We start from the raw sequence: 27,199 nt of genomic DNA on the forward strand, positions 1-27,199 counted from the left end.
GAGTATCTTCTTATTTATGTATGTATCTATTTGTATACACATTTATTCATTTACAAGGGACAACACACATTAATCAGCATTCTGTGCGTTAATGTGACTTTGCTAAGGAGCTAATTTTCAATGGACGTTTTCAAGAGACTATGAAGTTACACAATTAATAAAATACTATTACAGAAATAACAGAGACGTATTAAACAATGCATGTTTAAAAAATAAACTCTGCTTCTTTACGCCCTGTCTGTCGGCGCCTGTGTCCGAGCGCACTTGAAGCTGTTTGTTGGCACTTCCTGACTTTGTTCCCTCCTGTCTTGATCGTAGCTTGTGTTGTATTAACTCCCAGATGGACGTCGCTTTGGACAAAAGCGTCTGCTAAATGAAATTGTAACATCTTTGGTTTACTTGCAATATCTGAAGTTTTTGTTTGGGTAATTTTTGTTATTTCAGGATCTAGCTCATTTGCTCACACTTGCTACATCTGTGTTGCACAACACAGTCCCTTTTGGTCATTGCCCTTGTTGCCCTGCTGCTGCTGCCCTTCTGCATTATGAACAGCTTTTATAACTTAATCAAGTAAATCAGACATTTGAATTTGTTTTGCAATGGTGATGGCGATTTGGCTTTGGATCACAGGTTTATGCTTGCTTGTGACCAGCTTGTAAAATGCTATGCAGGAAAAGATGATAGCGTGCATAAAGAGGTTGGCCACCTCTCTTGTTTGTTGTTGAGTTATAGCCTGGTTGTGTGTGATGCCACTGGCTACATTTTTAACTTGTTTTTTGGCTGACCGCCGGTGTCAGCCCTACACATCAGTCTGTATGTGACTGACTGAGTGACTGACTGACTGAGTGAGTGAGTGACGATACTTTCAGGGTCATAGAGAGAGAGAGTTGCCACATCGCAATGGCGGATCATGGAGCATGTTGGACCTCCACTGACTCTATACGGCTCTGGATACTTTGTTCGGGGAGTAGGCAGGGCTGCTCCTCCGCTGCTCGTCCACTGTCCTCCCCTACGACCGCAGCGCGCACCTGCTTTCAAACACGTTGTCATCGGCCTTACACGGACAGTCCTTGTAACACATTGCCCACAAAAGCGCACACTGACCTGATGCGGTCAGCCACACACGAGGTTTTGACCTAGTCTTGTTTACTGACTGATTCAAATCTAGGAGGCTTTCAATGTATATAAAAACACACTGCAGCTTCAACTTTTCATTAGGTTGGTGAGATTGGCAAACTTGATATGAGCCCTATTTTGCCTTAAAAGGATCCAAACATTGGTTTAATAAGAATGGTGCAGCTAACAAAAGGTCTAAAAATACATCTTACCGTGCAGCCAAAGCTCCAGCACCACTGTAGGTTTTAAAGTGCATCTAATTCCTTCGCTTCATGACTTATCCGTACTCTAAGATTAGGAACATGTGAGCTCTGTCTCCAGAGACCCTTTAAAGTCTCCATGTTATTCCTGCAGGGAGGTACAGAGATCGGACTCACCGATATCGGAAAAGGCCAAGGAGAGGGAAGATGTAATCAGGCAGAGAAGCGTTTCTTCTCTCTGTCCCTCTGAACTATGACATCATCACGGTGGAGGAAGGTGCACTGCAAACAGGAGACCCATACATCTGAGCGTGTGACTGCAAAGAGTCATGAAATTGAAGTAAAAGGCTTCTGATCGCACTGGAAGAAAGCTGCTCTTTCTTTTGCAGAGGAGCGTCTGACTAATGTATTTCTGATCATTTAAGCTTTTATACGAAGTAAATGAACAGCAGAGCTTTTAAAAGGTTCTGTTGCTTCTAGTGGAGGGTTTTTCTTTCTTCCTCATATTCTCCTTTCTGCTCGCGGTCGCAGCATCTTCAGCTAATGTGTTGCTTTTCTTCATTTGTCAGGATCATTACCTAACTTCAAATCTGCGCAAATCAAATCTTTACTTTGCTGCAGTCTGGATCCTGCACGTTACATACTCGATTTCAGACGATATTCCGAGTTTTTGCACGAGTAAGTCTAATTACGTTTTAAGCAGGGAACCTAAAATTCGATTATTGGTGATGTATTTTGCTGTGAGGGCAGCGTGTGCTTTTTCTCGCCGTAAACAAATACTGTTATGTCTCTGTGATTAGTGGATGTGAAAAACAAGCTTGAAAGCTTTTTAATTAGGCTATTGATGATGAATGCTACTGTACGTATTTGATGGAGAAGGCTGCTTAACTTTGCTAAAAGCCTGTGGCGGAGTCTGAAATGTGCGTGCTTGGAAACTCGCAGAGTAAAAAGAGGAGAGACGGTTGCAGCTGTTTTCGCAGGTTTATGTGTTTTGGTAAAAATCCGTCTCATGATTTAAAACGTTATCCGATGACCGGTTGCGTAATATTTTCCTTTCTTTGGTTGCAGCAGAAGATTTGAAAGCAGCATGTTCTTATTTCCACATTAATTAATCTGCATTTAATATATAGTTTTTAATTTCTTCTTTTTTTTGACTCTTTCTGTGCTTGACAAAAGTGGTAATCACTGCTTTACATTCTCCCCTCCGTTTTAATTATGAACCATGTGAAATGCTGTCGGATTAAACCAGCACTCAGCTTAACCACAGCAGAATATTTGAGTTTTTAATTGCAATGCGTTTGAGCAAGAAGCTCACGCATTGTGACTTTCTGATGAGGTGATACTATCTTACAAACACTAACAATGCCACAGTCTCGGTTATATAAGGCTGCAGTGCCGGGATGAAATAGTGGCATTGATTGTTGTTTGACGCTGTCTTACGTGACGGTGCAAGTTGTCCTTACACACTCTCTGTCAGCTCGGCGTCGTTCTGCTAGATTCATTGTCTTCCATTGGCCCGAAACAAAGGCTGTGATTAACTGGTATGTTCCTCCTCTGCTGATTTACTGCATGTGTCTAATAGGCCTCAGAGCTGCACACAGGTCATTAAGCACAGCAGTGACATTAAAGGCCCAATATGAGGTCCCACTGCTGACTAACTCACAGGAACACAACCTGAAGCAAACCTCATGGTGTCTGTCCTCATAAATCAGCGTCCATTAGATCACCGCTTTCCAGGTGTAATACGTTGAACTACGGGGCGGCTGTGCCATTATTGCTGGGGTCAGTGGGGAGATTGTCATTGGCAGCTTCCCTCCTCGCTCTTACTCAAGCAAAACCAGAGAGTGGTCGAGCGTGATTCTCTGGAAAAGAAGAGAAAAAACGCTTTTAAATAAGAAAGAGTAATGCTCCTGTGCAGGAGCCTGCTGCACAGAATATGTGCGCATTAGTGTCATGCATTCTCTCTGCACATGTTTGTTATGTGCATATGTGTACTGCTTACTACTCTTGATTCACTTGGTGCTTTAGCAATAATATAACAAGCACAATGTGGATGGAACGTACCCAGGTTCAAAAAGCTTTTATGCATTAGTGAATATTATCTGTAGGATTGCAGGGACACTAACAATAACAAATAATTTTTTCCTTCGAATGTTTTGTCAGACTGATAAAGAACAGCACAGAAATAATCGGAAAATTGTAACAAAAGGGGGAGAGGTGAGAGTAGAATAACATATTTTTCTGGTTTGGAGCACACAGCACTACAATAAAAACTTTGTTGGAAAAATAGTCAATCAAACTGTCCTAAAAGCAGCCTCATCAGGGGATTAACTGTTGCTACACTTTACTAAAAGTAAGCGTAACTGAGACTCAAAGTGCGGCACTTTAGTACAAAAATGAGACTCACATAGACATATCTATTTTCATTCCCTTGACATCAAAGTCTAGCACCACTGACACATGTTGTGTTAAGCTCTCCCTTGATGATAGTAAGATTTAGACATCCAAAATGTTCCTGCTGCTTAATCATAAGAGGCCCCAAACATATGTGGGTTGTTACAGTGATGTCTCGTGATGCTCATGTGGTCTCAAGTTGTTCAGTCCTGCTTTGTTTTATGTAAAGATAATAATGATCACCTTATGGGACTTCAGGGGCTCCGTAACGTACACATGAATGCTTAAGTAATAATAAATATGATGCTTGTTGGTGAATGGTACATAGCGCTTTTCTAGTCTTCTGACTAGCGCTTTGCACTACATGTCACATTCACACTTTCACACACATTCACGCACTGAATGCAGAGGCCTAAATGCCAATTATACCTGATGCCTGTGTCTTCGGGAGCGATTTGGTTCAGTGTCTTGCCCGAGGACACTTTGACATGTAACGTGTAGCAGTCAGGGATCAAACCACCAACCTTCCGATTGAGAGGCGACCGACTCTACCACTGAGCCACAGCCGCCCCTGAAGAGAAATATTAATCCGGCTTTAATGACCGGTCCTGTCAACTTAAGAACATTTTGCTATGTACATATTTGTTATGTACTTTCACCGAGTAAAATTTGTTGTTACGGTAACACTGTGGTATTGCTACTTTCACTAAAGGTTAACATCATTCTTCCACTACTCATTGTAACATTTAGAGATTTTCTCTGTTCTTCAAACTCATGACAGAGCCACTTGTGAGTGAGAGTTCTGCTTGGTTTGATCTAAAATCAATATCCTCTGAAATCCTCAACCTCACATGAATCAGTCCCTGTGGTAACTAAAAGAGGCAACGCGACAACAGACCCTCCAGGATGGGGTCTTTTCTTCTCCACCTGTCCCTCAGGTTGTAGCAGCCTGGACAGCCATGTGGCAGGTCTAATCCTCCTTATCTTAATGGCATCCGGCGCTATCGCTTCAGCGGTGGGGACAATCGACCCTTTTCCCTTTCTTTATCAGCAAAAACCACCTCCCTCACCATCCTGTTAGTCGCCCTCTTCTGTCAGACCCCCGCCTCCTCCATCAAGCTCCTCGGCTGGTCTTTCACTCTCTGATATTACCTCATGTCAACGTCTCACATAACTAGCTCTTATTCGGAGATGCCTGTTTCCTGGAAAATATAAAAAGCCTGTTGGGAGACATTGTTGAAAAAGGACAAATGTTTTCCAGGAAACCGCAAGCTCACACACACACACACACACACACACACACACACACACACACAGCATACAGGGTATGTGTGTGTGTGTGTGTGTGTGTTTACCTTGGCTCCGGGTTATTTTCTTTGCCTCCTCATATTCCCACTGTGACGATTTCAACTCTGCAACAAGGGAGACAAGAGAGGCCTTTCAGATCAGATAAAAAGCAGAGAGAGCTACAAGCAGCCGACCGTGTGGTAACAGCAAGTTGTTGTTTTTTTTTCCAAAGGCCTCAAACTGTGCGGTTTGTATAACCACGAACTAAAGTTACGTGTAGAGATTATGTTTGAACAGGCATGTCAAACTTTATGTATATACCATATAATGAAACTCAGCGGTTTAGCTTTAAAATATTTATTCAAACGGATCCTGACAGATAAAATCAGGCAGCTGGTTAATTTTAAGTACATAAATCTAATAGCTCAGCCTAAATACAATTTGACTGCTTTGCCTTATGATTAAGATCCAGTGGGATTCTGTCTACTGGGCAGAAACACACTGAAAGCTGGTGATAGCTGAGCTGGAAGTGCATTACTTTTACTGGCTAACAGAAAAACTTACAACATACAAAAACATTGCTCAAAAAAGTTCCACAGCGGCCATCTTTCTCTGATGTCAAGCTCAGAGTGGGAAGCTCAAATGCTGCTATAATGTTGCTATGATCCCTCTTTAAATCCATTTAAGGTTTTCAACAATAATTTTTTCACTATTTCTAGATTGATCAGTAAATGAAAAAAACAATGAACACTGAAAAGCCGAAAGTAAAATCTGGCCAAATTTTCAGGATAAAACTATATTTTAACATTACCCTGGCTATGGTCAGAAAACAGCTAACGTTAGCATTAAGCCACTTTCTAGCTAGTGTTACAGTAAGCTAGGAGGTAGCTAAAAGCTAATATTACAGTTTGGTAGTGTTACACGATATAATCGGAAAGCCGTACATTTCTAGGTAACATAATGTTAACTAGGAATTTAGTTCCTAGCAAACATAATGTTAGCTAGGTGGTTGAATGCTAATGTAAGCTGTTGTCTAACAGTCGTGACCAAATATCTTGTTTTGCTTAAAAATATGACCGAATGTATTTTCGACTTTTAACTATTTATTGTCTTTTAAGTTGCTTAGCGGTGAAATGATAACAATTTGTCTGGTACCATACATTTTTATGACTTACAACCTTTACACTGTAAATTCTAGCAAGTTTACTTTAAAAAAAACGATAAGGAAAACGTGAGTAAAAGAACTTAACTGTGTCAAATCATGTGAAATTATTGTGTTTAGAATGAACCTGCATTATTTGAGTAAGCTGTAATTTTTTAAAGACGTGAGCACTAATAAATTAAGTTAACAGCACCCATTCCATTAGTATTTTGAACTAATTAAGTAAAATGAACTTAGTAAAGTAGTTTATCTCAACTTAAAACTCTACTGTGTCTTTTCATTTCACTTGAGGAAACCGATTACCTTAAACGTTTTAAGTTGCATTAACACAAACCAAAATTTTGTAAAATTCGGTGTATCAGACGCACTTTTAATATATTTTTTTCACCTTTTTATAGCTTCCATGTCATGTGGCCCACTGTCCTCAAATCAATGTCAAATGTTAATACTCACTTTGACAAATCAGACACACCTCATTACATTTAATTTGCTGCTAATATTTTATATTAATATTTTTATGTAAAAGTTTTTTTTTTTTCAACAGACATGCCCCATCATGATCACCATTGCAGCCGCCACCCTTACGACAACCAACATTACTGTACTCAAACTCAAACTGAATGAGTAAGTACCACAATGATCATTTATGAATTACTGCTGATGCTGTTACTGTGAGCGTGACATCTGAGGAAAATGGCTGCCATGTGGATATGGTGAATGGATAATATTCCTGCCTCTGTACAATAATTACTGATGTATGCGTTCATACAAACCCCAACTTAATACTGATAACTTAGTGTAGTAATGAGCAGTAATTCAATAATGTGGGTCATGTTCTGTGCCGTGGTCTCCTGTGGGTAACTAACATGCTCTTCGGGTGCATTCACAGCAGTTATCTTATATTTGTGCAGTGCCCTATGTTATAGATTAGCAAATGAACGGCCACACTGTAAAAACCATATACAAAGTTCATAATCATATTTTATTCAACAGCTCAACAAGTTAATAAAAAACAATGTAACATCAAACATTTATAAATCATCACCGACCGGATGCATTCTGAGATCTATTCCTAAATAGGTCAGAAAAATATGCAGGAGACACTTTGTTTGCCCGACATAAATATTTTGATAGATGATGGATGATTTTATGCACTTAGAGCTTTTTCCTGCCGTGTGTTTTGAGCTCTTCACTCTGGTTTTTAGTGGCTGGGATTAACTTGGAAAAGGTGATGTCATAAACGCTCAAGCACCAATCATCTTGTAGAAATATTCAGATGTTAATCTGATGACAGTTGTGGGGTTGTGTGCTTGTTTCGTCAGGTCAAACTAAACACACACAGTCCTGATGAAGCAGATTAGAGTTTGTTAAGTGATTAAGTGATCTTCCTTTCTGGGTTTGTAAAGATGCTCAGGGTCTTCTCAACTTCTTCTAACTGACTGACTGTCACTTTTAGTAGATATCGTGACATAGCTAAAAAATATTTAGACTTCTGCTCATGTGATTCTTTCTCCTTTGTTTTCCTCCAAATAAACACATAAGGAAATTTTTTCTAAGGAGATTTGTGTTTGTTTAGCAGAAATATGAATAATTCTGCTTTTCTTCTGTTGTTGTTGTTGATGTGTCCGTAATCTGTGTCTAATGAACGATGAAGCCTTCTGGCGGCGGGCCGTAATTGCCTGGAGCCCAGCAGTGGGGGTGTAATTAGAGAGACAGGGAGGAGTATATGACTTCATGACTGGCACCGTTTAATGATAATGGGGTGCAACTCCACACAACTGTGGTCAACTAATCATACTGGACCGGCCTGGACGGCTCCTGATGCAAACGAGCCATGACTGGAATACTGAACAGCAGCTCGCCCACACAGTTCCACCCTCACTCGCTCCACAGGGGATCCGGCACATGATTACAGCTGTGACCCTGCACCACCTGCAACACTGTTATTACTGCCACCACGGATGGACAGGTTTAGTGTAAATAAACTAATGTCATCAAGCCACAAAGGAGGAAGTTGTCCTTTAGGAGTGATGGGAGAAAAGACAACATGTTTATCCATCAACTGTAAGTCAACATACTGTGTGTGTCTAACACAGGAAATCAGCAAGAAACTGACTTTTAGCTAAATCTGCTAAAGTACAGAATGTGCGGATTTGGTTAAATGCATCAAAAGCTTTATTAATATCAAATTTAAAAAAACTTCAAATGGAAATTTCACAGACAAAGCCATAACACCAAAGTGGAAAAGTAGAAAAGTGCAATGTGACTGTGTTATCTGTTCTTATTACTGGATCATCCCTCGAGATGGAGGAAGCATACTGTATGAACAGAAGAAGGTCCTGATGTAATTTAGAAAAACAAGTCGATTTTCGTGCAAATAAATTCTTCCAGACCATAAAATGTCAAAAAAATTAAAAATCTCATAGATAATAAACAAGTGGCTGAACGTGTATACTAAGAGAGATCGCTCTTCCTAGCAATGTGCATTTGTCTCCTAATAGGGTTCATAAGTGGATAGTATAGACTCTAGTACAAATCTCTGAGATAAGCCTCTTAGGCTTTAATTTATAATGAAACTGATCATTAAATTAAATAGGCCTAGCTTTCAAGTTGTAGTCTCGAAGATTTCAGTTTCAGTACTCTTTGGCAGCACCTTTGGCGATAAACATTAATTATAAGAGTACACTTCCCAATTGAACCAGACATCCACGGTTGACTCCCTTTGTAACGGCTGTAACTCTTGATTTTCCTCACTGATGGTCGCTCTCCTTTTTAGACTGTTTGCCTTCATCTAAGCATCAAATTTGTTTCTTTTTCTTTGGATGTTCACATATTTTTGAAGTTGTATCTGTAGTCATCCATCTTTTCTTTGTTTGTTCAGCCATAGTTGATTACTGTTGACTCGCAACACTTGCAGAGACCAGAAAAGCAGCCGCTTAGCTCCGCCTACCCTCTCTGGCAGACCAACCACTGCTGGCTGATGGAAAACGCATCACTAACTGGGCGCCACTTGTGTTTATTTCAGTGAATGTCGCCACAGACACCCAGTCCATAATAAAACTATATACTGTAAATGCAAAGGCTTTCATCAGTGGGCCATAGGTTCAATAACCATTGTGTTACCTCACTCATAGTGACTTAACAGACATTTATTTACAAGAAAATCGAGATTATACCTTTAATTGTAGACATATATTAAAAAGGTTGTTATTGTAAATCATCTGTTTATGCTTTATTCTTACTCCAAGGCTCATTTTTTTTATCCTGTCATCTCTTGCAGCTGTCCTTGTACGAGTTTCCACTTCAAACTGTTCACCCTGAAGTTTATTTCTTCTTTCTACCTAGTATAGTTTTCTTGGGAGTATGCTGTCCCTGCTCACTTTAGGCATGCTAAGCTTTTCAGTCTTGTTATTTGTTCATCGTTTTGTTTCTTTGAGTTTTGGTGGAAATTGAAATATCTAACAATAACCTATAATTTAAGGTACTGAGTACATTTAGTTGGGCTTGGGGTTGTTATTAACCAGTGGTGGAAAGTAAAAGACTCTCTGAGTAAGATGAAACTGATCTACTCTATTCAAACTACTCTACCACATACCAGAGGAATATATTAAATCCCACTTTTTACTCCACTACAACCCATAATCATGCTATCCGTACAGACTATCGATGACTGTGTCCAATGTCACTAATCAGGTAAATTGCGCCCTCTGTTGTCAACTTCTAACCTCTAGTTTAAAGGCTTTAATCCATTGCGTGCCTATCCCTTTAAGACAAATCTCGAACGGTCGCAAGGCATTATGGGTAGCATCTTCACAGCCAATCAAATCATTGTTGTCAACGGGTTGTTATGGAGCTGGTGGAGTCTGGTTTGAATCCCAAAAGAATCAGAAACTTTCGCTGTTTTATTCTCTTCTTGTTAGATAAACGTGTTTTAAACGCGGTATAAATTCTAAACATGTCGTCGTTACACCGACTGGAGGAATTGAGACAGCGTAACAAAGATTTATTAAACCAGTTGAAGCAGCAGGGGGAGATACTGGAGCGACTGAGCGGCAGCAGTCAGGGCCGCAAGAGGGAGAGAGAGGACGAGGCTGAGGGCAGGAGAGACCCCGCGGAGGTCCTGACCCTGATCGATGCAGACCACGGTTCTGCCCGGGCCGCCCTGGCCAACCCTACCGTGAGATTTGAGGGTAATTAAAACGTGTGTTAAACACGAGGTCTAAGACAGGACATTAGTCTGCTAATTCGCTAAGTTAGCTACTCGATAACGTTAAGTCTGAATAGTTAGTTTATTTGTTTTTCATGGCAAATATACTTGAGATACTTAAGATTATGGGTGTTGAAACTCTAAAAAAGCTATTAAATGCACTTGTCTTTGTCAAAATTCATATATGTGCTGATATGAGATTTTTTAATATTGCATACAATTCCTTGTGCCCTGCCCTCTACTGTGTTTTCCTGTTGCAAACATATGTTTAGTTGTTTTGAGCTGCTTATCGATGTACTTTTCAGTGAAAACCTGTATGTGTTCATATGATGTAAAAAATCTGCAATAATTGACAGAGTAATCTCTTTCCTCGTGTCCCTATCAGATGAAAGTGAGAGACAAACAAGAACCCAGCACAATATTTCAACTCCATCTTTGACCTCCAAACACAGCGGATGGACCACTGAACATACAACAGCATCAGACCTTTGGAAAGACAGCAACAGACATCCTCAAGTCCACAACAGGCTGCAGGATACAAATCCAACCAGCACCAGCAGGTCCTGTCTAGCAAGTCAAAACAAGGAACAGGTAAAAAAGGAACTGATAAACATTCCCTAAATGTAATCTATTTCATGGCGTAAGCAGCACTGTCCAAACTGTTCAGGTTAAAAGACCCACAGGACTCGGCAATGAGTCAAATGTCAATCCTGATTTTACACCCTGAAAGAACAATAAAATGTTCATCAGCTGTCTCAAAACATTTTTACCAACATAATCACATTTCTTTGAAGCCAAACACTTAAAATGTCCAGAAGTCCAATATGTTGTTGTGTCCTCACTGACACCACCGCTCACGGCACCCTTCAGTAGTTTTTCGTCAGAGGATGGACCAACCAGTGAGGAAGTAGAGGAGATAAATGTTTTTGACCCACAAGTGATAAAACTTAAAAGTAGCTCTTTCAGCTGCTTGGAAAAAAAGTGCTGGATATTTTAAAGTTTCTTTGGGGCTGTTCTGATCCAGAACAAATAGGAATAATAATAAGATGTACTATGTATCACATTAGCCAAAACCAGGAATAATATGTTCCTTATCAGATGGTAAATAAACACAGTTTTATCTTAATAAGACACTAGAGGTGTAACTGCTCCAAGAGCTCCAGACTTTGGGTTTCTCCAAAGTTCCCGTAAAGGTTCATTGCATAAACATCTATAGGGGCACAACAGAAAATATTTGTCCGGGTAAAGCCAGCAATTGTATTCATAAATGTGAACACACGTTGTTAAAAATAGACTGTGCTTGAATTAAAACAGATATTAAATTTCATTGCATTGCATAAAATATGCTCAGCTCTGTGAAGAGCACACAAAGAAAACTAAAGTATTAAATTATTCTCACAGTGGACCACAGAGGGCGCTATGGAGCTATTTCTTTTCATCTTCGAGCGATAATTTAGCTGATTTGAAGCAGTTGTTGGACTTATTTCTTGTTGTCAATTTTATTGTTGTTTTTGTTTTTTGTTAAGAAAATTGCCTTGTAAATAAAGCTTATTTTTATGATTCTTACTATATCAGGGATCACTTTTTAATATCGCAAAAGGAAACGATTAAACCTGCAAACCTGTGTTTGAGTTGATGACACATCCTTGTGGCTAGAAAGTGTCCCGCAAAAATAAAGTGCAACCCAATGAGGATATCACTTTTAAAGTTATTCTGTGTGTGGGTTTTGTATGGACTTAAATATACAGTTGAATTAATTATTTCCTTTGTGTTTGTTTTTGTAGAGGGAGGAGCGGAGCAGAGTCACATTTCAGCCTGATGAATGTGAAGAGATTTCTGCCTCAGACAGGCATCATTTGCCTCCTTTGCTCGGGTATGATTGGATAGCAGGTACGCCTTTTTTGCTCTCTGTGTTTTCTATTTCTCTGTTATACAAATGATCATCTAATGGAGCCCTAAAATGTGATGTTTGTTCCCTCAAAGGAGTCCTGGATGCTGAAGACTCCTTGATAGAGCGCTCTGATGAATTCTTCAATGACCTGCGCACGTTTCGATCGCTCAATAGAGACGAGTGTGTCCACAGCCCACAAGCAGAGTGAGTGCTTCACACTTGATTTCTCTTGTGTTCGAACATGTGTGTTACATTTATGGATGGATGATGATGGCTCTATTCTCCTCATAGATTTTCTGAGGAGAAGCATCCAGTCCTGCCGCCTCTAACAGACAAAGACGGCCCTGAGGCTTACACAGACACTCATCAGTGTAAGAGGGGTTATTTATTTGAACAGGCTACTCTCGTTGTTCTTTTCATGACAGCTGAAGTTATTCTCATGTCTGCTTGCTCACTTTTTGTTCAGGTACGTTCTCTTATCGGATAAACAGCAGACTGTTCCCCGTCCCACTTCACCATCAGGAGTGCTGCCCTGTGTGCAAAAAGCACAAGTCCTCCCATCCTCACACTGCTGCTGAACCAGCTCTCATCAGGTAATAATGATGTGTACTTGAATGCTTTTTACGGCCACAGATGAACAACAGAGCCATTTATGGGCAGCAGGCGAAAGACATTTTTAATGTGATGTACTTTGTCCCAGCTTGATTAATACTGAAGGCGATGGAGCGCTAGGATGCAGCTGAGACCTTTTTATACTGAGCTGTATTTCCTTCTTGAAAGGAGTTCTGTTTCTATGTCTGTGTGTAAAACCTTGGTTCCGCTCAAGGTTTCTGCCTGGTAAAAGAAAGTTTTTCCTTGCCACAATTGCCAAATGTTTGCTCATTGTGGAATAATGTCGGGTTTCCTGTTGGTTTGGGCTTCAAAAACTGAAGCGTCTTTCACTGAATTTTCTTTTCTCAATCATCAGTTTTATTTTTTTCCATTCACAGCGTTTCACCACTGTAGCAGCATCTAAACTAATTTGTCTTTTTGTTTTGTTTTTGTCAGGGTCAGCATCCCTCGCTCCGCCCTCTGTCCACCTTACAAATACAAAGCTCACCGACGATGCAGTTTCAACCCCTCTGACAGTTTGGGATTACCATCGGTGAGTGCGTGAGATCACTGAAAGAAAAGTTATTACTACCAAGCTGCGAATTTTACCTCTGATATTTTCATAATGTGTTTATGAGTCTTTGTTTAAATTAACAGTTACAACAAATTATGGATCTCTCTCTCTCTCTCTCTCTCTCTCTCTCTTGTTCAGCACTGTCTCTCTGGCTGGTCAAACAAAGGTCAGAGCGCCCTGCCGACACCCAGCAGCCTCGACCTGCGCAGCAGTCTGAACATGAAGAGCTCCACCGAGTTACAAGTGGAGGTGAGACAGGGCACGCTTTTTATTTTGTCTCAAAATAAAATATTGAACAACAGATATAGTATCTGCTTTTTGTCAGCTGACATTTTGACTTGTAGCTGGGAAAGCAAAGAAGGAACTACTGACATGAACAATGACTTTGTTCCTTTAAGGTTTCCAGTTAACAATGACTGAATCAACATGCACAATAACAGAGTCTTTGAACTGACCCGTCTAAATGCGATGCTGTTGTTATTAATGCTATTGATTAGACGTGTGCTCCTTCAGCTCGGACATGTTGAAACGTCTGCTGTGGAAAAAAAGGCCTTCAAAAATAATTGTTGTTAGATATCTGACGTGTTAAACCTTGTGAAAAACATTTTCAAATGAGATTCTTAATGTTTTCCAGGATATCCCTCCTCCCAAAGAATCCCGTAACCAGGTCTCAGATGTGACCCTCTTGGCTCGTCACAAATTCCAACACTTCTCTTCTAAAAGAAAACTGGGAGGCGCATCGTACCCTTTGAACTGACAAGCCGTAAATTAAAACAGTTCCTGTGAGGCTTCTCATGATGACCTCAGAAAGCATTTGTCTATTTTTTAAACATCTGTATTGTATTTTGTTTTGTATGTGTTTTATTTCCTCTAATATCTGTGAAGTAGACTTTTAATATGAAACAATGATTTCCATAGACTGCATCAACACTTGTAAGTGCCTGATCTTAGATAGAGGACTCCTGAGGTCATGTGTAATTAGTCGAGAATGAAATTGAGGTTGTTTTCTGTCAGATTAGTAAAACCGATTGAGACACCGCACGTGACTGTCATCTGCCTCAGAGACATAGAGAAAGGGAATCATAATGTTTCGCCACAGTGGAAAGAAAAGACCTTCAAACACGCACAACTCACAAACATTAAGGAAGTCACTTTGAATCATCTGTGTTGCTCAGAGGCTATTTCACGTTTCCCTTTCCAGTAGTTAGCTGCGAATGAAGTTCACACGTACTTCTGTTTTAAACTTCCTGTGACGCTTCCTTAAAACAGGACTACAAAACTCTGAAAACCAAACTGTGAGGCCACTGTCAATGCACAGGTTCCATTTCACAGGAAACCACAGAAGCTTAGTGCCAGATACTGTAGCCGTCCCACCTCTGACACTTCAGTTTTTCCACTTTACATGCTAATGTATTTAAATGACAGCATTCACAGTAAATATGAGTGTGCATTCAACGAAATTAATTCAATGCACGGAATCTATATGTATTGCTATTTTTTTGTATGTGTTCCAAGTTTGACAGAAATAAATGTTTGTTTTAAATTTTTATTCCCTGCTGATTTTTGTGTGTTGTAGCACAAAGTCCCGTTCAAAACCAAACGTCAGATGTCGGCTTGTGCTGTTGCGTGGCAGGCTGATGATCTTTATCATAGAGTTCGGATGCTTCAGATACCACGAGCGAAGCTTTGTGTAAAATGTGCTTTGTGATACTGATACTTTGATTTTACCACAAGCAGCTTGTAAGGGAAAATATGCCTCTGAAGGTCATTTTATCTTCATCATATCTTCAAACGGATCACGACTTTTGACGCTCTGCTCATTTTCACTGGCAAAGACGCAGTGATGCAGGTTGTTTAACTCTACAACATCATACCAAAAGGCCTTTATCAGCCGTTATCAGAGTCAGAAGTCACACAACGATATGTTTGGTGATTGATATGTAAAGTTGGAATCTCGTTCTTTTTGGCGGCACCTATGGCGATCAACAGTAATTGCAGGAGCACACTTCTCAGATATCCACACAGTGACATGTGTGACGTGCATGAACGTCTCCGGTTGTAACTCTTGATTTTCCTCGCTGACGGTTGCTTTCCTTTCTGGACTGTTTGCTTCATCTGAGCGTTCAATTTGTTTCTTTTTCTTTGGATTTTCACTTATTTTTGAAGTTGTATCTGTAGTCATCGATCTTTTCTTTGTTTGTTCAGCCATAGTAGATTACTGTTAACCGGCAACACTTGCAGAAACTGGAACAGACCAACCACTGCTGGGTGATGGAAAACTCGTCACTAACTGGGTGCCGCTTGTGATTTTTTTCGCAGTTGCACCAGACACCCAGTCCATAATACTGCAAATGCAAAGGCTTTCATAAGTGGGCCATAGGCTCAATCACCATTGAGTTACCTCATTCAGCGATAGTGAAAACGGACATTTATTTAAATGAAAATCTTTGAGATTATTATTTTAAAAAAGGGAGCTAAAACTGTTTTAATACTAACGTCTGCAGATGATGAGCACACTATTATCTTTTTCCATGTCTAAGCAAAAATTATAAATACTTCCAGACATTTTTAAAGCATGTTGTTCTGTTTTAACCTCAGTTCATTGCTCTCCAGTTAACACAGTATAAAAATAAGAGGAACTGAAACTTGCTTAAGTCCAATAAGACATCACTCCAAATATAAAGCCTGCTCCTAGTTTTTTTTTAGCGGTATACTGTCTGGTAATTCTGGTAAGAGTACAGACTGTAGCGAAAACACTGTAGCTTTTTTGGAAATTACTCAGCAGAATCGCACAGTGTACAAGACCAGGACATCTCACATGAGCTTATATAAGTAGGCCACAGCATGAAGGGATACATTGCTGTAATCTCCCTCACAGGTTAACTTCACCACGTCACGTTTCTCCCACAGAAACAAACCCAGTAAATAACTAAATGTGTGACATTAAAAACTAATTTGCTCTTAACAGACAAAACAAGACCATAATGGACAAGGGTTCTGCTACTGTGTGCTTTGAGCATCAGAGAAAAGCTGAGCATGTGGGAGGGGGAACTTTATTGTGAAATGTCAATGTCTCACGCAGGAACAAACAAAGCCAAGCACAGGGGCATTCATCCGGGCAGCATGTACAGTGCTGCAGGGGAATCGAAAGAAGACAGCTTTGACTACAGTGAAGTAGTCAGTAGTGGTTAGAGTAAAAGTGTGGTAGAAAAACACTTCAATGTACATGTAATATTGTCAAATCATTCATTAAATTACTCAAAAATGGCGACTTCGGCATGAGACTCAAACTCATCAGGATATTGTGATGACTGCATTTCTTAAGATTCATCTGCTGGAAACTCTGACAAGACAGCTAAGAAGAGGCTTAAACACTGCGCTGAAGTACATCTTATGACAACAGAAGGACCAACAGGTGTTTTATTCGTATTCATCAATAATAAGTAACACTGCTGCAATGCTAAGTACTTACACTTACAGAGAGTGAAACCATGGCCCGTGTTCAGGAATGTGGAGCAACAATACCTTTGTTATCTTACTATCAACTACAATATCCTGCTGCAGAGCACACAGTTGGCAGCACAGGAATCCAACAGAAGACATTATTAAGAGGACATTCTTAAAGCTCCTGAGAGGAGTTTTTCACTGGTTATGAAACAGACAAATTAATTCTGATTACTCTGTATGAGCTACAAAAGCAAACCAGACCATCAGCGACAAGATTGATTATTTCTATATAGTCATTTTTAATGCCTGAAACTGCTGGCGGGGGTAGGTGTCAGATGAAGTGATTAACTGCAGCTTGTTTACATTTTCCAGTGCAAAAATATAAAGTGAGTGTAACTTTGTTAAAAACCACCACTTAAGCATGTACAGGACAAAATCAGCAAAGAGATAAGAGGTGCAGCTTTGTCCACGGGGGAGCCAAAATCAACACAAACCCAACATTCCCCAAAGGAGCTTTAAGAAGACATTGTTAACTGTATTGTTTTCCTGATTCAGATTCTACCATAGCTCAAACAGTTGCTAACATGCAGCTCAACTTTGTGGGACTGAGCTACATTTGGACCTGTCTGTTTTTATACAAGAAGATAAATCCAAAGAATCCACTTCCTGTTTTGGTAGTGACTTCATCTTTTGGCCAAAGGTTCTGTGTTGCACATTGGCCACAAAACAATACAAATGGTATAAACCACATAGAAAGGGAGCAGCATAGATTCAATAGAGTAATTTTCCATTTTCTGCAGCCTATACACTTTTCAAGTCAAAGTGGTATAAGGAGGTAATGACTTCTCCTTGCAGGGGCTTTATATACTTAAAGTTGTTGGCTCTGGATTTACAGAAGTTCTGTTTTCTGTCGATTTTGCAAAAATACTGACTCAGCAAAAGTTCCCAATTTAATTCACAGAGATGACTTCATTTACTTAATTATGAGACAACTTTAAAAAACTCCCAAATGAGGATTTAGATGTATCCTGTGATACTTTTGCAAACAGATAATTACATCATGTAAATTTCTGTTGAACATCAAAGAAGCCACATCAAATCGACTTCAGTACTGTAAAATACGAAATCTTCCCGGTGTGTATTTAACAGACACTATAGTATATATATGATACATCAATGATGTACAGTGCATCATCACTTCTTAACCTCAACTCAGTCTAACCTCACAGGGGTAATTCACATAACATCTGAGAGTGCAGCTCACAGCCTGTCTGTGCGTTTCCTTCCTCCAAACACTCGACTCAGTTCAAGGAAATCACTCCTGTTTTCACACACCGCCGGACCGCCTTTTTAAAATGATCAGTGCAGTGCTCACGCTGGTAGCGCTTTCCTCCACGGTTTGTAACTTTCTTTAACGAGGCAATGAAGGACATACTTGTACTGCTGGTTCTCTTGAACGTCCAAATTAGCAAGGTAGGTTACGTTTCTGTCTGTACGCCTGTCATGCATGTTTGAGCTGTTTATCGGGCTCTCCGGTCCTGCTAGCTAACCAGCCTGGGACGGGAATCCTCAGAGGATCAAATTACTGCTGAAACTCAAGTTGAATTTTAGGTTTAGCTTTCACTTTTAAGTTGTAATGTCAGTTGGCATAAGGTTTAACAGCAAGGGAACTTATTAAAGGAGCATTTAAACATTTGTGAATTATTCTTTGTATCAGACCTCTTTGATGTTTTGAGTCAGGAAAATTTGCCACCTGTTATTTTGCCAACAAATAATCTCTATCTTCTTTTAAAACATTTTAGCATCAACACCAGTTGAGATAATGTGACGTGAAGAGACAATGCAACATGACATTAGAAAGTGGTACTGTAAAGATGTAACTCATACTTGAGGTGTGGTGATTATGTATGAATATTAGGTTTCAGTTGTCTGATATCTGATACAGTGTTAGGCTGAATGTCTCATTGCCATGAAATGATGCAGCAAACCTGTCTACTGTCTTCCAGGATCACTGTGCATTTCTGCTAAAGACTTAGTTTAGGCTCGAAGCCAGGAGAAAAAGACAAAGTGAGATAACGATAGAGGTTTGACTTTCTCATCACATCCCGTGTTGCCAGTGGCCACACCACAAAAGAACTCTGTATGCTTGATAACCGAGGGCTTCTAGGTTGCCGCCTCTGCTTCCTGTTATACGAGAAATCAACGCTGCTGTCAGCATATTCTAACTTTTGCATGTAATTGGGGGGCACTTTGGTAAGAAACTCTAAACTCGTGCACGGGACAGGTGTCTCAGCAGACGTGACCAACTTTACAGCACACACATACTGTGGTTGCAGGAGCTGTAGTTACAATATTTACGTACTGTATGTGCGAGGGAGGGGGTGACACCTGAGTCACTGCATGATTCATGTGTGCAGTGCCTACAGCCTGACGACTTAAAAAAAAAAGAGCCCCACAGAGAGAAGAGACAGTGTAGGGGGTGAAATCCACCTCTTCGAGAACAATGGCTGCCTGTTAGACAAGGTCTCAGCTTAGGACGGCAGCATTAGCAGAAGGGAAAAGGTGGGCACAGGTGTGGGTGGTAGGCTATAACTTTAGGCTCCTGTTTAAAAAGGTGATGCGGTGGTGTCAGCCTACAACTAAATTGTTGATTTTAAAATGACTAGTTTTCGGGTGCTGGTTGGGCTTAGCGGTTAAATCGCCGACCATATACAGAGGCTATAGTCCTTGATGCGACGGCCCCGGGTTCAGCTCCCGCCCTCGGCCCTTTGCCGCGTGTCGTCCCCACTCTCTCTTCCCCCATTTATGCCACTGTCCACTGTCCTCTTTGAAATAAAGGCATAAAAAGCCCCAAAAATAACAATAATGATTAAAAATAAATTACTACTTATTGGCTGACTAAGGTTGAGGCTTAAAATTGACTTTCAAGCGCGTGCATTTCAGGGAAAACTGTCCGGCTGCAAAATTCCGAACAAGTAATTTCAAAGATTCTGAATTTACCTTGAAGCTTAATACCCCTGTGTTGTTTATAAAGTGCGTGCGTCAGATGATTACTTCAAATGAATTTACGTTCTTCACTATCTTCATTTAAACAGACAAAGATGAGTTGCTCTACGTTTCATCTCTCTTTCTCATAGGTCTGCACTCAGGGCTATCCGCCAGACTCAGATGGAAAGTGTCGCGACCAAGCAGGAGAGTACCTGTCAGAAGAGTCTAACCTGTGCTGCAAGAAATGCCCCCCAGGTAGGTGCTGTCCTGTAAACTCTGCAAGGATCACAGGAAGGAAGTCATACTGATGCTAACATGCAAACTACACTGTGGGACAAAACTGTCTCAGTATAAAAACACTGATGATGTTACGCGATAACAAAGTTTTGAACATTCTGGTAAGGCTTGGGGGTGGAGGTGTGAGGGAAAATAAATAGCACCTATGTAGCTGACAATTGTCATGTATCACAAATAGATCTATACTGATGAATTGGCTGTGACAATATTGGCCATAGCTTACTTCATACAATATCTGTACCTCAGCATAAGCAGTAAAGTACAGCGACATAGCATTGTGGAAATGCCAAATGAGATTTGAGGTAGTTAAGAAACATAGCCATGACCTATTCTTAGCCTACTTTGTCCACCAGAGATCACCACTGCTGGAGGAAGAAGAGAGAAGAAGGAGAAACGTTTTACTTAAGTAAGACCAGCAAAAGCACAGTCTAAAAACAGTCTTCTTTAGTGAAAGCACAGTAAGCATTAGCTTCAAAATATAGTTAAAATACCAAAATAAAAAGTACCTACTTTGAAGAACAACCCATATCAGGATAAAATCCATCATATCATGTAGTATTATTATTAGTGATGTAATGTGCAGTGAGTGTAAGAGGCACTAGCGTTGCAGAAGTAAAGCTGAGGGTAATTCGAAATACTTTTACTTGAGTGAGAGGACAATGGATAGTGTCGGAAACAGGGGAAACCAGCACCTTATTTGAAATACATGATATACTGTTAAACTCTTTAAATGTAGTAGAGTTAAGACGGCGATATTTCAGTTGGAAATGTAGTGAAAATAAGTTTATTTTTTAATTGTTCCACACTGTTTGTCATTATCACAGCTGACCGCTAGCTAAGCGCTAAAGCTAGCTAAGCGCTAAAGCTATATTTTTTTAAACAACAGGTCCTTGATTTGACATGGAGGAAGATGAAAGAGGCTTAATATAACTTACCAACAGCCGATGATTTTTTGGTTTCTAATGACAACAGTTATGAACAGTTTTTTTATTAGTTGAAGTTAACTAGCTAAAAATGCTAATGTTGGCTCCACGAGTTTGTTGAAAACGCTGTCTCTGGCTGTTTCTTGCTGATTCAGTGGCTACTGAACCTTGAGAAAGACGGAGACATTGTTCTAGTATTGTAACACACAGGTTGTTTGTTTTATTAAATAATTAGAAAAATCTGTTAACATAACACTGTTTGTCTGTTTAGCTTACATGGGCCTACTTGTTCCTATTTCAAAAAAGCAAATTAAAGCTCCTAAATAGACTGAAATTAATTCTGATAACTCTATATGAGCTACAAAAGCAAACCAGACCATCAGCGACAAGATAGATTTTTCTCTATATAGTTATTTATAATGCCTGAAATCCCTGGCAGGAGGTAGGTGTCAGAAAAAGCTGTTAACTGTACACTGCCTTTGTGTACATTTTCCAAGGCAAACATTAAAAGTGATTGATATATATGACTGTAAAAGAAAGCAGGAGGAGATTGTTGGTTAAAAACCATCAAGTATACCAACTATACCAAGCATGTATAGGACAAAATCAGCAAAGAGATAAGAGGTATGGCTTTGTCTACAGGGGGCAAAAAAATTGACACAAACCTAAAGTTCCTCGCAGGAGCTTAAGATGGAACAATATAACATAAATATAACAAGAGAAAAGGTTTCAGGGAGACCAGTGTGTTTTGTAAATGTGCCACTATCACTGTGTAATGTTGCTGTGGTTGCTTGAGTATAAGCTTCCCTGTATCTAACATTGGCCTACTAGCTCCTGAGATCAGCTGATGTAGCACACAGTGGGGAAATACTGCACAGTGGAGATGCTAATTATGAGCAGGGACTTTTGACTTCTACATCTGTGAAGCAATGATATGAACGTGTTTTGCAGCTTATGCCACAGAAAGACTTTCGGCTGTGTAAAGCACCAGCTATGACTGTAGTGATAGGGGCGTGGTTGGCAGCGCTACATGCTTGTTGCTGCCCATAAAGACACATTGTTAAACACGTTAGTGCTGTGTAGTGAGTTTTCCTTGGAAGTTACTTCATCAGAACTGTACCGCCTACGCCTTCACAAACTTCTTGTAAAGATTTGGGCTACAAAAACTGCTGATGCGGCTAAAGCAATAATTTGATCTCATGTGACTGCTAAGCTAATCTCTCCCACTCAGTGCAGTTAATTGTTTTTTATCCCACTGTTGTACCATGCAGCGATGAGGGTAGAGAAGTGTTTCTCTGAATTCCTATTAGCTGTAAAATGTGTATGGTGCTACACTGCTATAATACTAACTACATTCGCTTACTGTACTGAGGCACCGGAGTCATTATCATTGAATATTGAACATTTTAGTATTCAGTGAAAGTGCGATAAATAAATAAAAAACGCCTCTGTCAATAATAAATGTAAGTCAACAGTATGTCATGTATTAAAATGTATATATCACGATTTAATTATGGATTGAGATGAATTACACTTGAATAAAGATTTAATGATGTCTTTTAAATAGAACAAAAAACAAAGTCAAACCATGGTAACAACATAAGGACGGAAATATCGAGACAGTGGATTATCACAATATAATGTTTTGTGATACTGTAACGATTCCTGAACACAATGAATTTACACTGTCCTTGCAATGAGTTGCTCGTATTCAAAACGAGACAGTTAGCTAACAGTTGTAAGTCCTCCAGTAAGCACAAGGCGTACCTTTACTTGATATATATATAGGAATTCATGCTTGTAAAACTGCAACAAAGCACAAATGGCATACTTAATTAATAAGTAACGACTACAAACAATAAGGCACAATATATGGCCACGAATCTACATTAGTGAAAATGCCGAGTCACACTGCTAGCTTACAGCTCTGCCAGCTACCAAATGACTACTCTTAAAATAACTCAAGGAATCATATGCATCAAATGCAGCTCCAAAGGTATGATCACGTAACAAGAAGTAATCCTTTATCTACTGTATTTTATGCATACAGCGATTTGTTTTTTATACTATGACAGTTTTCCTAAAGTTTGATAAAAAAAAGAGCAACACATATTGCTTACAGTGTCACAATATATTGTGATGTATTTAATCATAACCCTTATATTGTGATGTATATCATATAACCCGATTCTTGCCAATGCACAGCTCTTTAACCGCATGGTTATTTAATGTTCGATGGAAATGTAAGATCTTTTCATGTTAAAGTTTTTGTCAGTTGATTCAAATGAATGCGTTTCAATGTGCTGTTAACATGAAACAACATCTATTTAAAGTGACAAACCTGCAGGTTAATCTGGATTCATATATTCACACAGGAGAGCGACTGAACAGAGATTGCTCTAAAACTGCTGAGAGACAGTGTGTGCCATGTCCAGCAGGCCAGTACTTGGAGGGAATAAACTACTCTCCAAACTGCCGCACTTGTAACAGGTGTAAAGCATGTGAGTAGCTGCTCTGTAAATCTCTGTACATGTTTCCTTGTTCATTGCTTTGTTTTATTTTTAACACATAACTGTCAGTGTAAGCAAAACATTTTTCCCCATAAACTCAGACAAGGGTCTACAGTATGCCCAGAACTGCTCCTCAACCACAAGGTCCGAGTGTGTTTGTCAGCCTGGGATGTATTGCATCATTGGATTTGATGACCCGTACTGCACAGAATGTGGCAAATACAGGCAGTGCAAAGCTGGTTATGGAGTGTCTGCGCCAGGTACAGTCCGCTGGTTTTTCATGTAGTAGATGTTTGTATGATTCCTGAGAACAACTGTGCTTGTGATTGTTCTTTTAATGCAGTTATCTTCAATGATACGTTATTTTATTTAGATAACAAAGCATACTGTATATTCTCCAAAAAACAAAAAAACAACTTTTGTTTTGTCGAGATAAAAGTATTTAACATTAGGCATAATTAGAAAATGTCTGGTTCATCAGATCACACCTGATCCCAGCCATTAACATCACTGTTCTGTGTTTTTTAGAAGGGTTCGTAACTGAACATTAAACGAAGTACAGTCTGTTACACTGATCAGTAAAGCGGACCCCTTTATCTGACATTTTCAGCTTAAGTTTGTTGCTATCAACGCAAACCGGAATGGCACTCCTGATCTCGTGTAAACATAAGTAATAAGAGGAAGTCCTTTTTTTTTTTCTCTTGACAATGGGATGATGATCTTTTTAATGGAATAAAAACATTAACTTGAACATTACACGGCTGTGTTAAATACTTGATTCTGATTGGTTAATTAAGGCAATTCCAAGGTCTGTTATTTCTTGATAACAGACCGTTGTTATGAAGAACAGACCGTTGCTAGGGATGCGGCTCTAATCACACAATCCCAAGAACTGTAATCATATCAATCTGCTGAAAGAAGTCCGGTAAAATTGACATTACCTTACCATCAGAGGAAATGTTTCCATTTAATATGAGTAATGTGAGCTTCGCGCCCGGGTCCTGCTCACCCTGTCAGGGTTCCATTCCGCGATAACAACCTGCTCACTACACATTATCCCTTACATATTGAGATCACAGAAATACTTTTTTTTTTTGCAATAGTGAAATGTTATTTAATGGCATTCTATTTGTGTGTTGTCTTCAGGGACAGCTTACTCAAATGTGCGGTGTTTGCCATGCCCAGTTGGGACATTCTCTGATACAGTCTCCCAAACAGACCCATGTTGGCCTCATACAAAGTAAGTGAAAGAGAATCACATCTGTACACAGCTTTTTGGAGCTCAGATCTCTGACCTTTCTCTCTCTTTTTCTCCTCTCTAGCTGTCACAGGAGGGCTGTTGTTGCAAACGGCAGCGCTACATCAGACACTGTGTGTGGACCTATTATATATCCCACCGTGCCTCAAACGTCACCAAAAGAGAGCGTGTTCACAACTACAAGAACAACGATGAGCGCAATCACTGCAACCTCAGACACCGCGGCTCCACTTGGGTCGACAGAGTCAACACCGTCTATCACCCTGGCTGTTTCAGAGACAGAGATCAAACACTCAACGAAACACACACCATCAAGCACAGTGTCTGGCGGTGTACTGGGTAGGGGGAACAATATGGTGATTTTAAGCAGCCATTTATAAGAAAACTGTCAGATCTATAAGTAATTTAACGTATCTGTCTTTCTGTCTGTGTGCTGTGTCTGTGTTTACCTCTCTGTTAGCTGCAGCCATCGCAAGTGTCGCTGGAGTAATACTTCTTGTCTTTGTCATCCTGCTGGCGTGCCTTTGTAAAAGAAGAAAGAAGAAAGGTAACAGTTACCTGTAAAAAAAGAAAAAGAGCATTAATCATGTTCTTGTTTTGTTGTGATTGTATCTAAAATATATTTATCTCCTAGTTAAAAAACAGGACAATAACAATGTTGACAAATGATGGTCATTATCAGGAACTGTGTGTCTTACATTACTCACCCTCACTGCATGATCACTCTGCTTTCCCGCCCAGATGCTGCAAGATTTTATCCTAAAGTAGATGCAAATGGAAATTGTGAGGCTCATGATAAAGTGAGTCTTTTCTCCTGGAATACCTTTTGTATGTAGTATTAGCTATACTGAATAGAATTAACATTTTAATGTCTCTCTACTGCAGATAAATGAAGGTTATTTGGGAGAGACCCAGCTGACTTCATTTACAGTAACCGCACCAGAACAACGATGTCTGCTGGAGAAAGGGGAAGCCTGCAGCGACCAGAGTCAGAGTAGTAACAATACTGAAAGTTTAACCAGGACAGATGGCTGCAGCAGCGAAGAGTCCTTCGGTTCTTTGCAGCCCACAGCCCTCAACGATCCACACTCCAATCTGTCAGAGCCATTGCCTTTACTTTCCCACACAGAGCCGGACACTCCCCACACCAGCTTCCAAACACAGCTCTCCTCTCAGCCCACCAGCCCGCAGATAATCAGCCCTGTGACCCCCAGTCCCCAAGTCAACGTCAACATCACTTTTAACATAGGAAATGGCTCCACTGGGACACCGTCTGTCATACCCGCAGACTTGTTGCAGGCAGACTCTAAGCTCCCCTTTGGCGAGGAAGAGGAGTCATTTAGCATCCCACAGCAAGAGGCGGGAAAACAATCAGTGATGTCTGTGCAAGAGAGTGAAAGTTGCGCTGCATGAAGAATTAACAGCATGAAAGACAATTTCATTTTCTCTTTGTGTCGTGAAAGAACATTGAAAACAATCTGAAGGGCTACAAGATGCACTTATAGGTTATGGCGTATTTTCAAAAGGACAACTAGACAAGCATAATCCTTTTTGTTTCCATATTAAAGTCATACACTGGCGCTTTGTGCTTTTATGTATATACCGCAATCTGTAAATAAAGATGTAAATATTGTCTTTATTTCAGTAGTTAAATTACAGCCTCAGCTCGAGTTGATTTAATATCAAAATATATCCTACATATTGTAAAAATGAAGAAATCATGCAGGTAATTTAGAACTGACAAAGTTGTGCACAATTAACATACAAGGATTAGGCTTTTATTCAATTAGATTTCACGCATCATACTTGTAAGGTGGCAAAATAACTAATAATAATAAATCCTTTATACACATAAAAGGTAAAGAAGCTTGTTACAGGTCATGCATTCATAATCTAACTTACAAGAACTTGTGTTTATTGAACAAAGTATGATTGTTATCAAAAGTAACAGTCATCATAGGCAGCGGAAAGTCCCCCGCACTGTTATATTTCTAAATAGTCTTATAATACTACCACTGATGCTTTAAGCAGAAGTTTGATGTTACTAGTCATGGTCGAGCAAATTTTGACTGCTTAGATTATATTTTTGGGAAGTGTTAGCTATGCATTTCATTTGTTAAACTCATAGTACAACTGTGCACAAAATAAGAAATTGTAAAGTAACTACAACTTAACCTCATTGTCGTGAAGTAAAATGTACAATATTTCCATCTAAGACTAAGTGGAACCTCAGTGGAAATGCTTGTACCACTTAGGATATCTACACGAAATACTGATAGTAGTTAAGTTAAAGGTATACACAAAAAATATAGAATATGTAATTCTTAACTGATTTCACAGTGTAGGCCTGCATT

General features: G+C 39.7%; 2 protein-coding genes across 2 annotated transcripts; both read left to right on the forward strand.

Moving 5' to 3' along the window:
* Positions 1–10,114: 10,114 nt before the first annotated feature.
* miip (migration and invasion inhibitory protein) lies at positions 10,115–14,935 on the forward strand. The gene is made up of 9 exons (XM_069678507.1): positions 10,115–10,349; positions 10,752–10,957; positions 12,151–12,256; positions 12,350–12,461; positions 12,549–12,628; positions 12,724–12,850; positions 13,305–13,401; positions 13,561–13,671; positions 14,057–14,935. Exons 1-9 carry the CDS (start codon positions 10,115–10,117, stop codon positions 14,177–14,179), a joined length of 1,197 nt encoding a protein of 398 aa, XP_069534608.1. The 3' UTR covers positions 14,180–14,935.
* A 3,250-nt stretch (positions 14,936–18,185) lies between these two features.
* Positions 18,186–26,462, forward strand: tnfrsf1b (tumor necrosis factor receptor superfamily, member 1B). The gene is made up of 9 exons (XM_069678539.1): positions 18,186–18,342; positions 20,007–20,112; positions 23,453–23,578; positions 23,689–23,847; positions 24,734–24,827; positions 24,910–25,184; positions 25,306–25,392; positions 25,587–25,645; positions 25,731–26,462. Exons 1-9 carry the CDS (start codon positions 18,292–18,294, stop codon positions 26,256–26,258), a joined length of 1,485 nt encoding a protein of 494 aa, XP_069534640.1. The 5' UTR covers positions 18,186–18,291; the 3' UTR covers positions 26,259–26,462.
* Positions 26,463–27,199: the final 737 nt, after the last annotated feature.

This window comes from Semicossyphus pulcher, unplaced genomic scaffold, assembly GCF_022749685.1.
Source record: "Semicossyphus pulcher isolate SPU_LCO1_2020_fin unplaced genomic scaffold, fSemPul1.0.p SCAF_3, whole genome shotgun sequence".
In the NCBI taxonomy this organism is placed as follows: domain Eukaryota; kingdom Metazoa; phylum Chordata; class Actinopteri; order Labriformes; family Labridae; genus Semicossyphus; species Semicossyphus pulcher.

Bases quoted from the DNA above. Each gene is read 5' to 3' on its own strand.
- miip (XM_069678507.1), top strand. From the start codon at position 10,115: ATGTCGTCGTTACACCGACTGGAGGAATTGAGACAGCGTAACAAAGAT. The intron at 10,958-12,150 runs GTAAAAAAGGAA...TTGTTTTTGTAG, and splicing joins CAAGTCAAAACAAGGAACAG to AGGGAGGAGCGGAGCAGAGT. The intron at 12,257-12,349 runs GTACGCCTTTTT...GTTCCCTCAAAG, and splicing joins CGGGTATGATTGGATAGCAG to GAGTCCTGGATGCTGAAGAC.
- tnfrsf1b (XM_069678539.1), top strand. From the start codon at position 18,292: ATGAAGGACATACTTGTACTGCTGGTTCTCTTGAACGTCCAAATTAGC. The intron at 23,579-23,688 runs GTGAGTAGCTGC...CCATAAACTCAG, and splicing joins TTGTAACAGGTGTAAAGCAT to ACAAGGGTCTACAGTATGCC. The intron at 25,185-25,305 runs GTAGGGGGAACA...CCTCTCTGTTAG, and splicing joins AGTGTCTGGCGGTGTACTGG to CTGCAGCCATCGCAAGTGTC.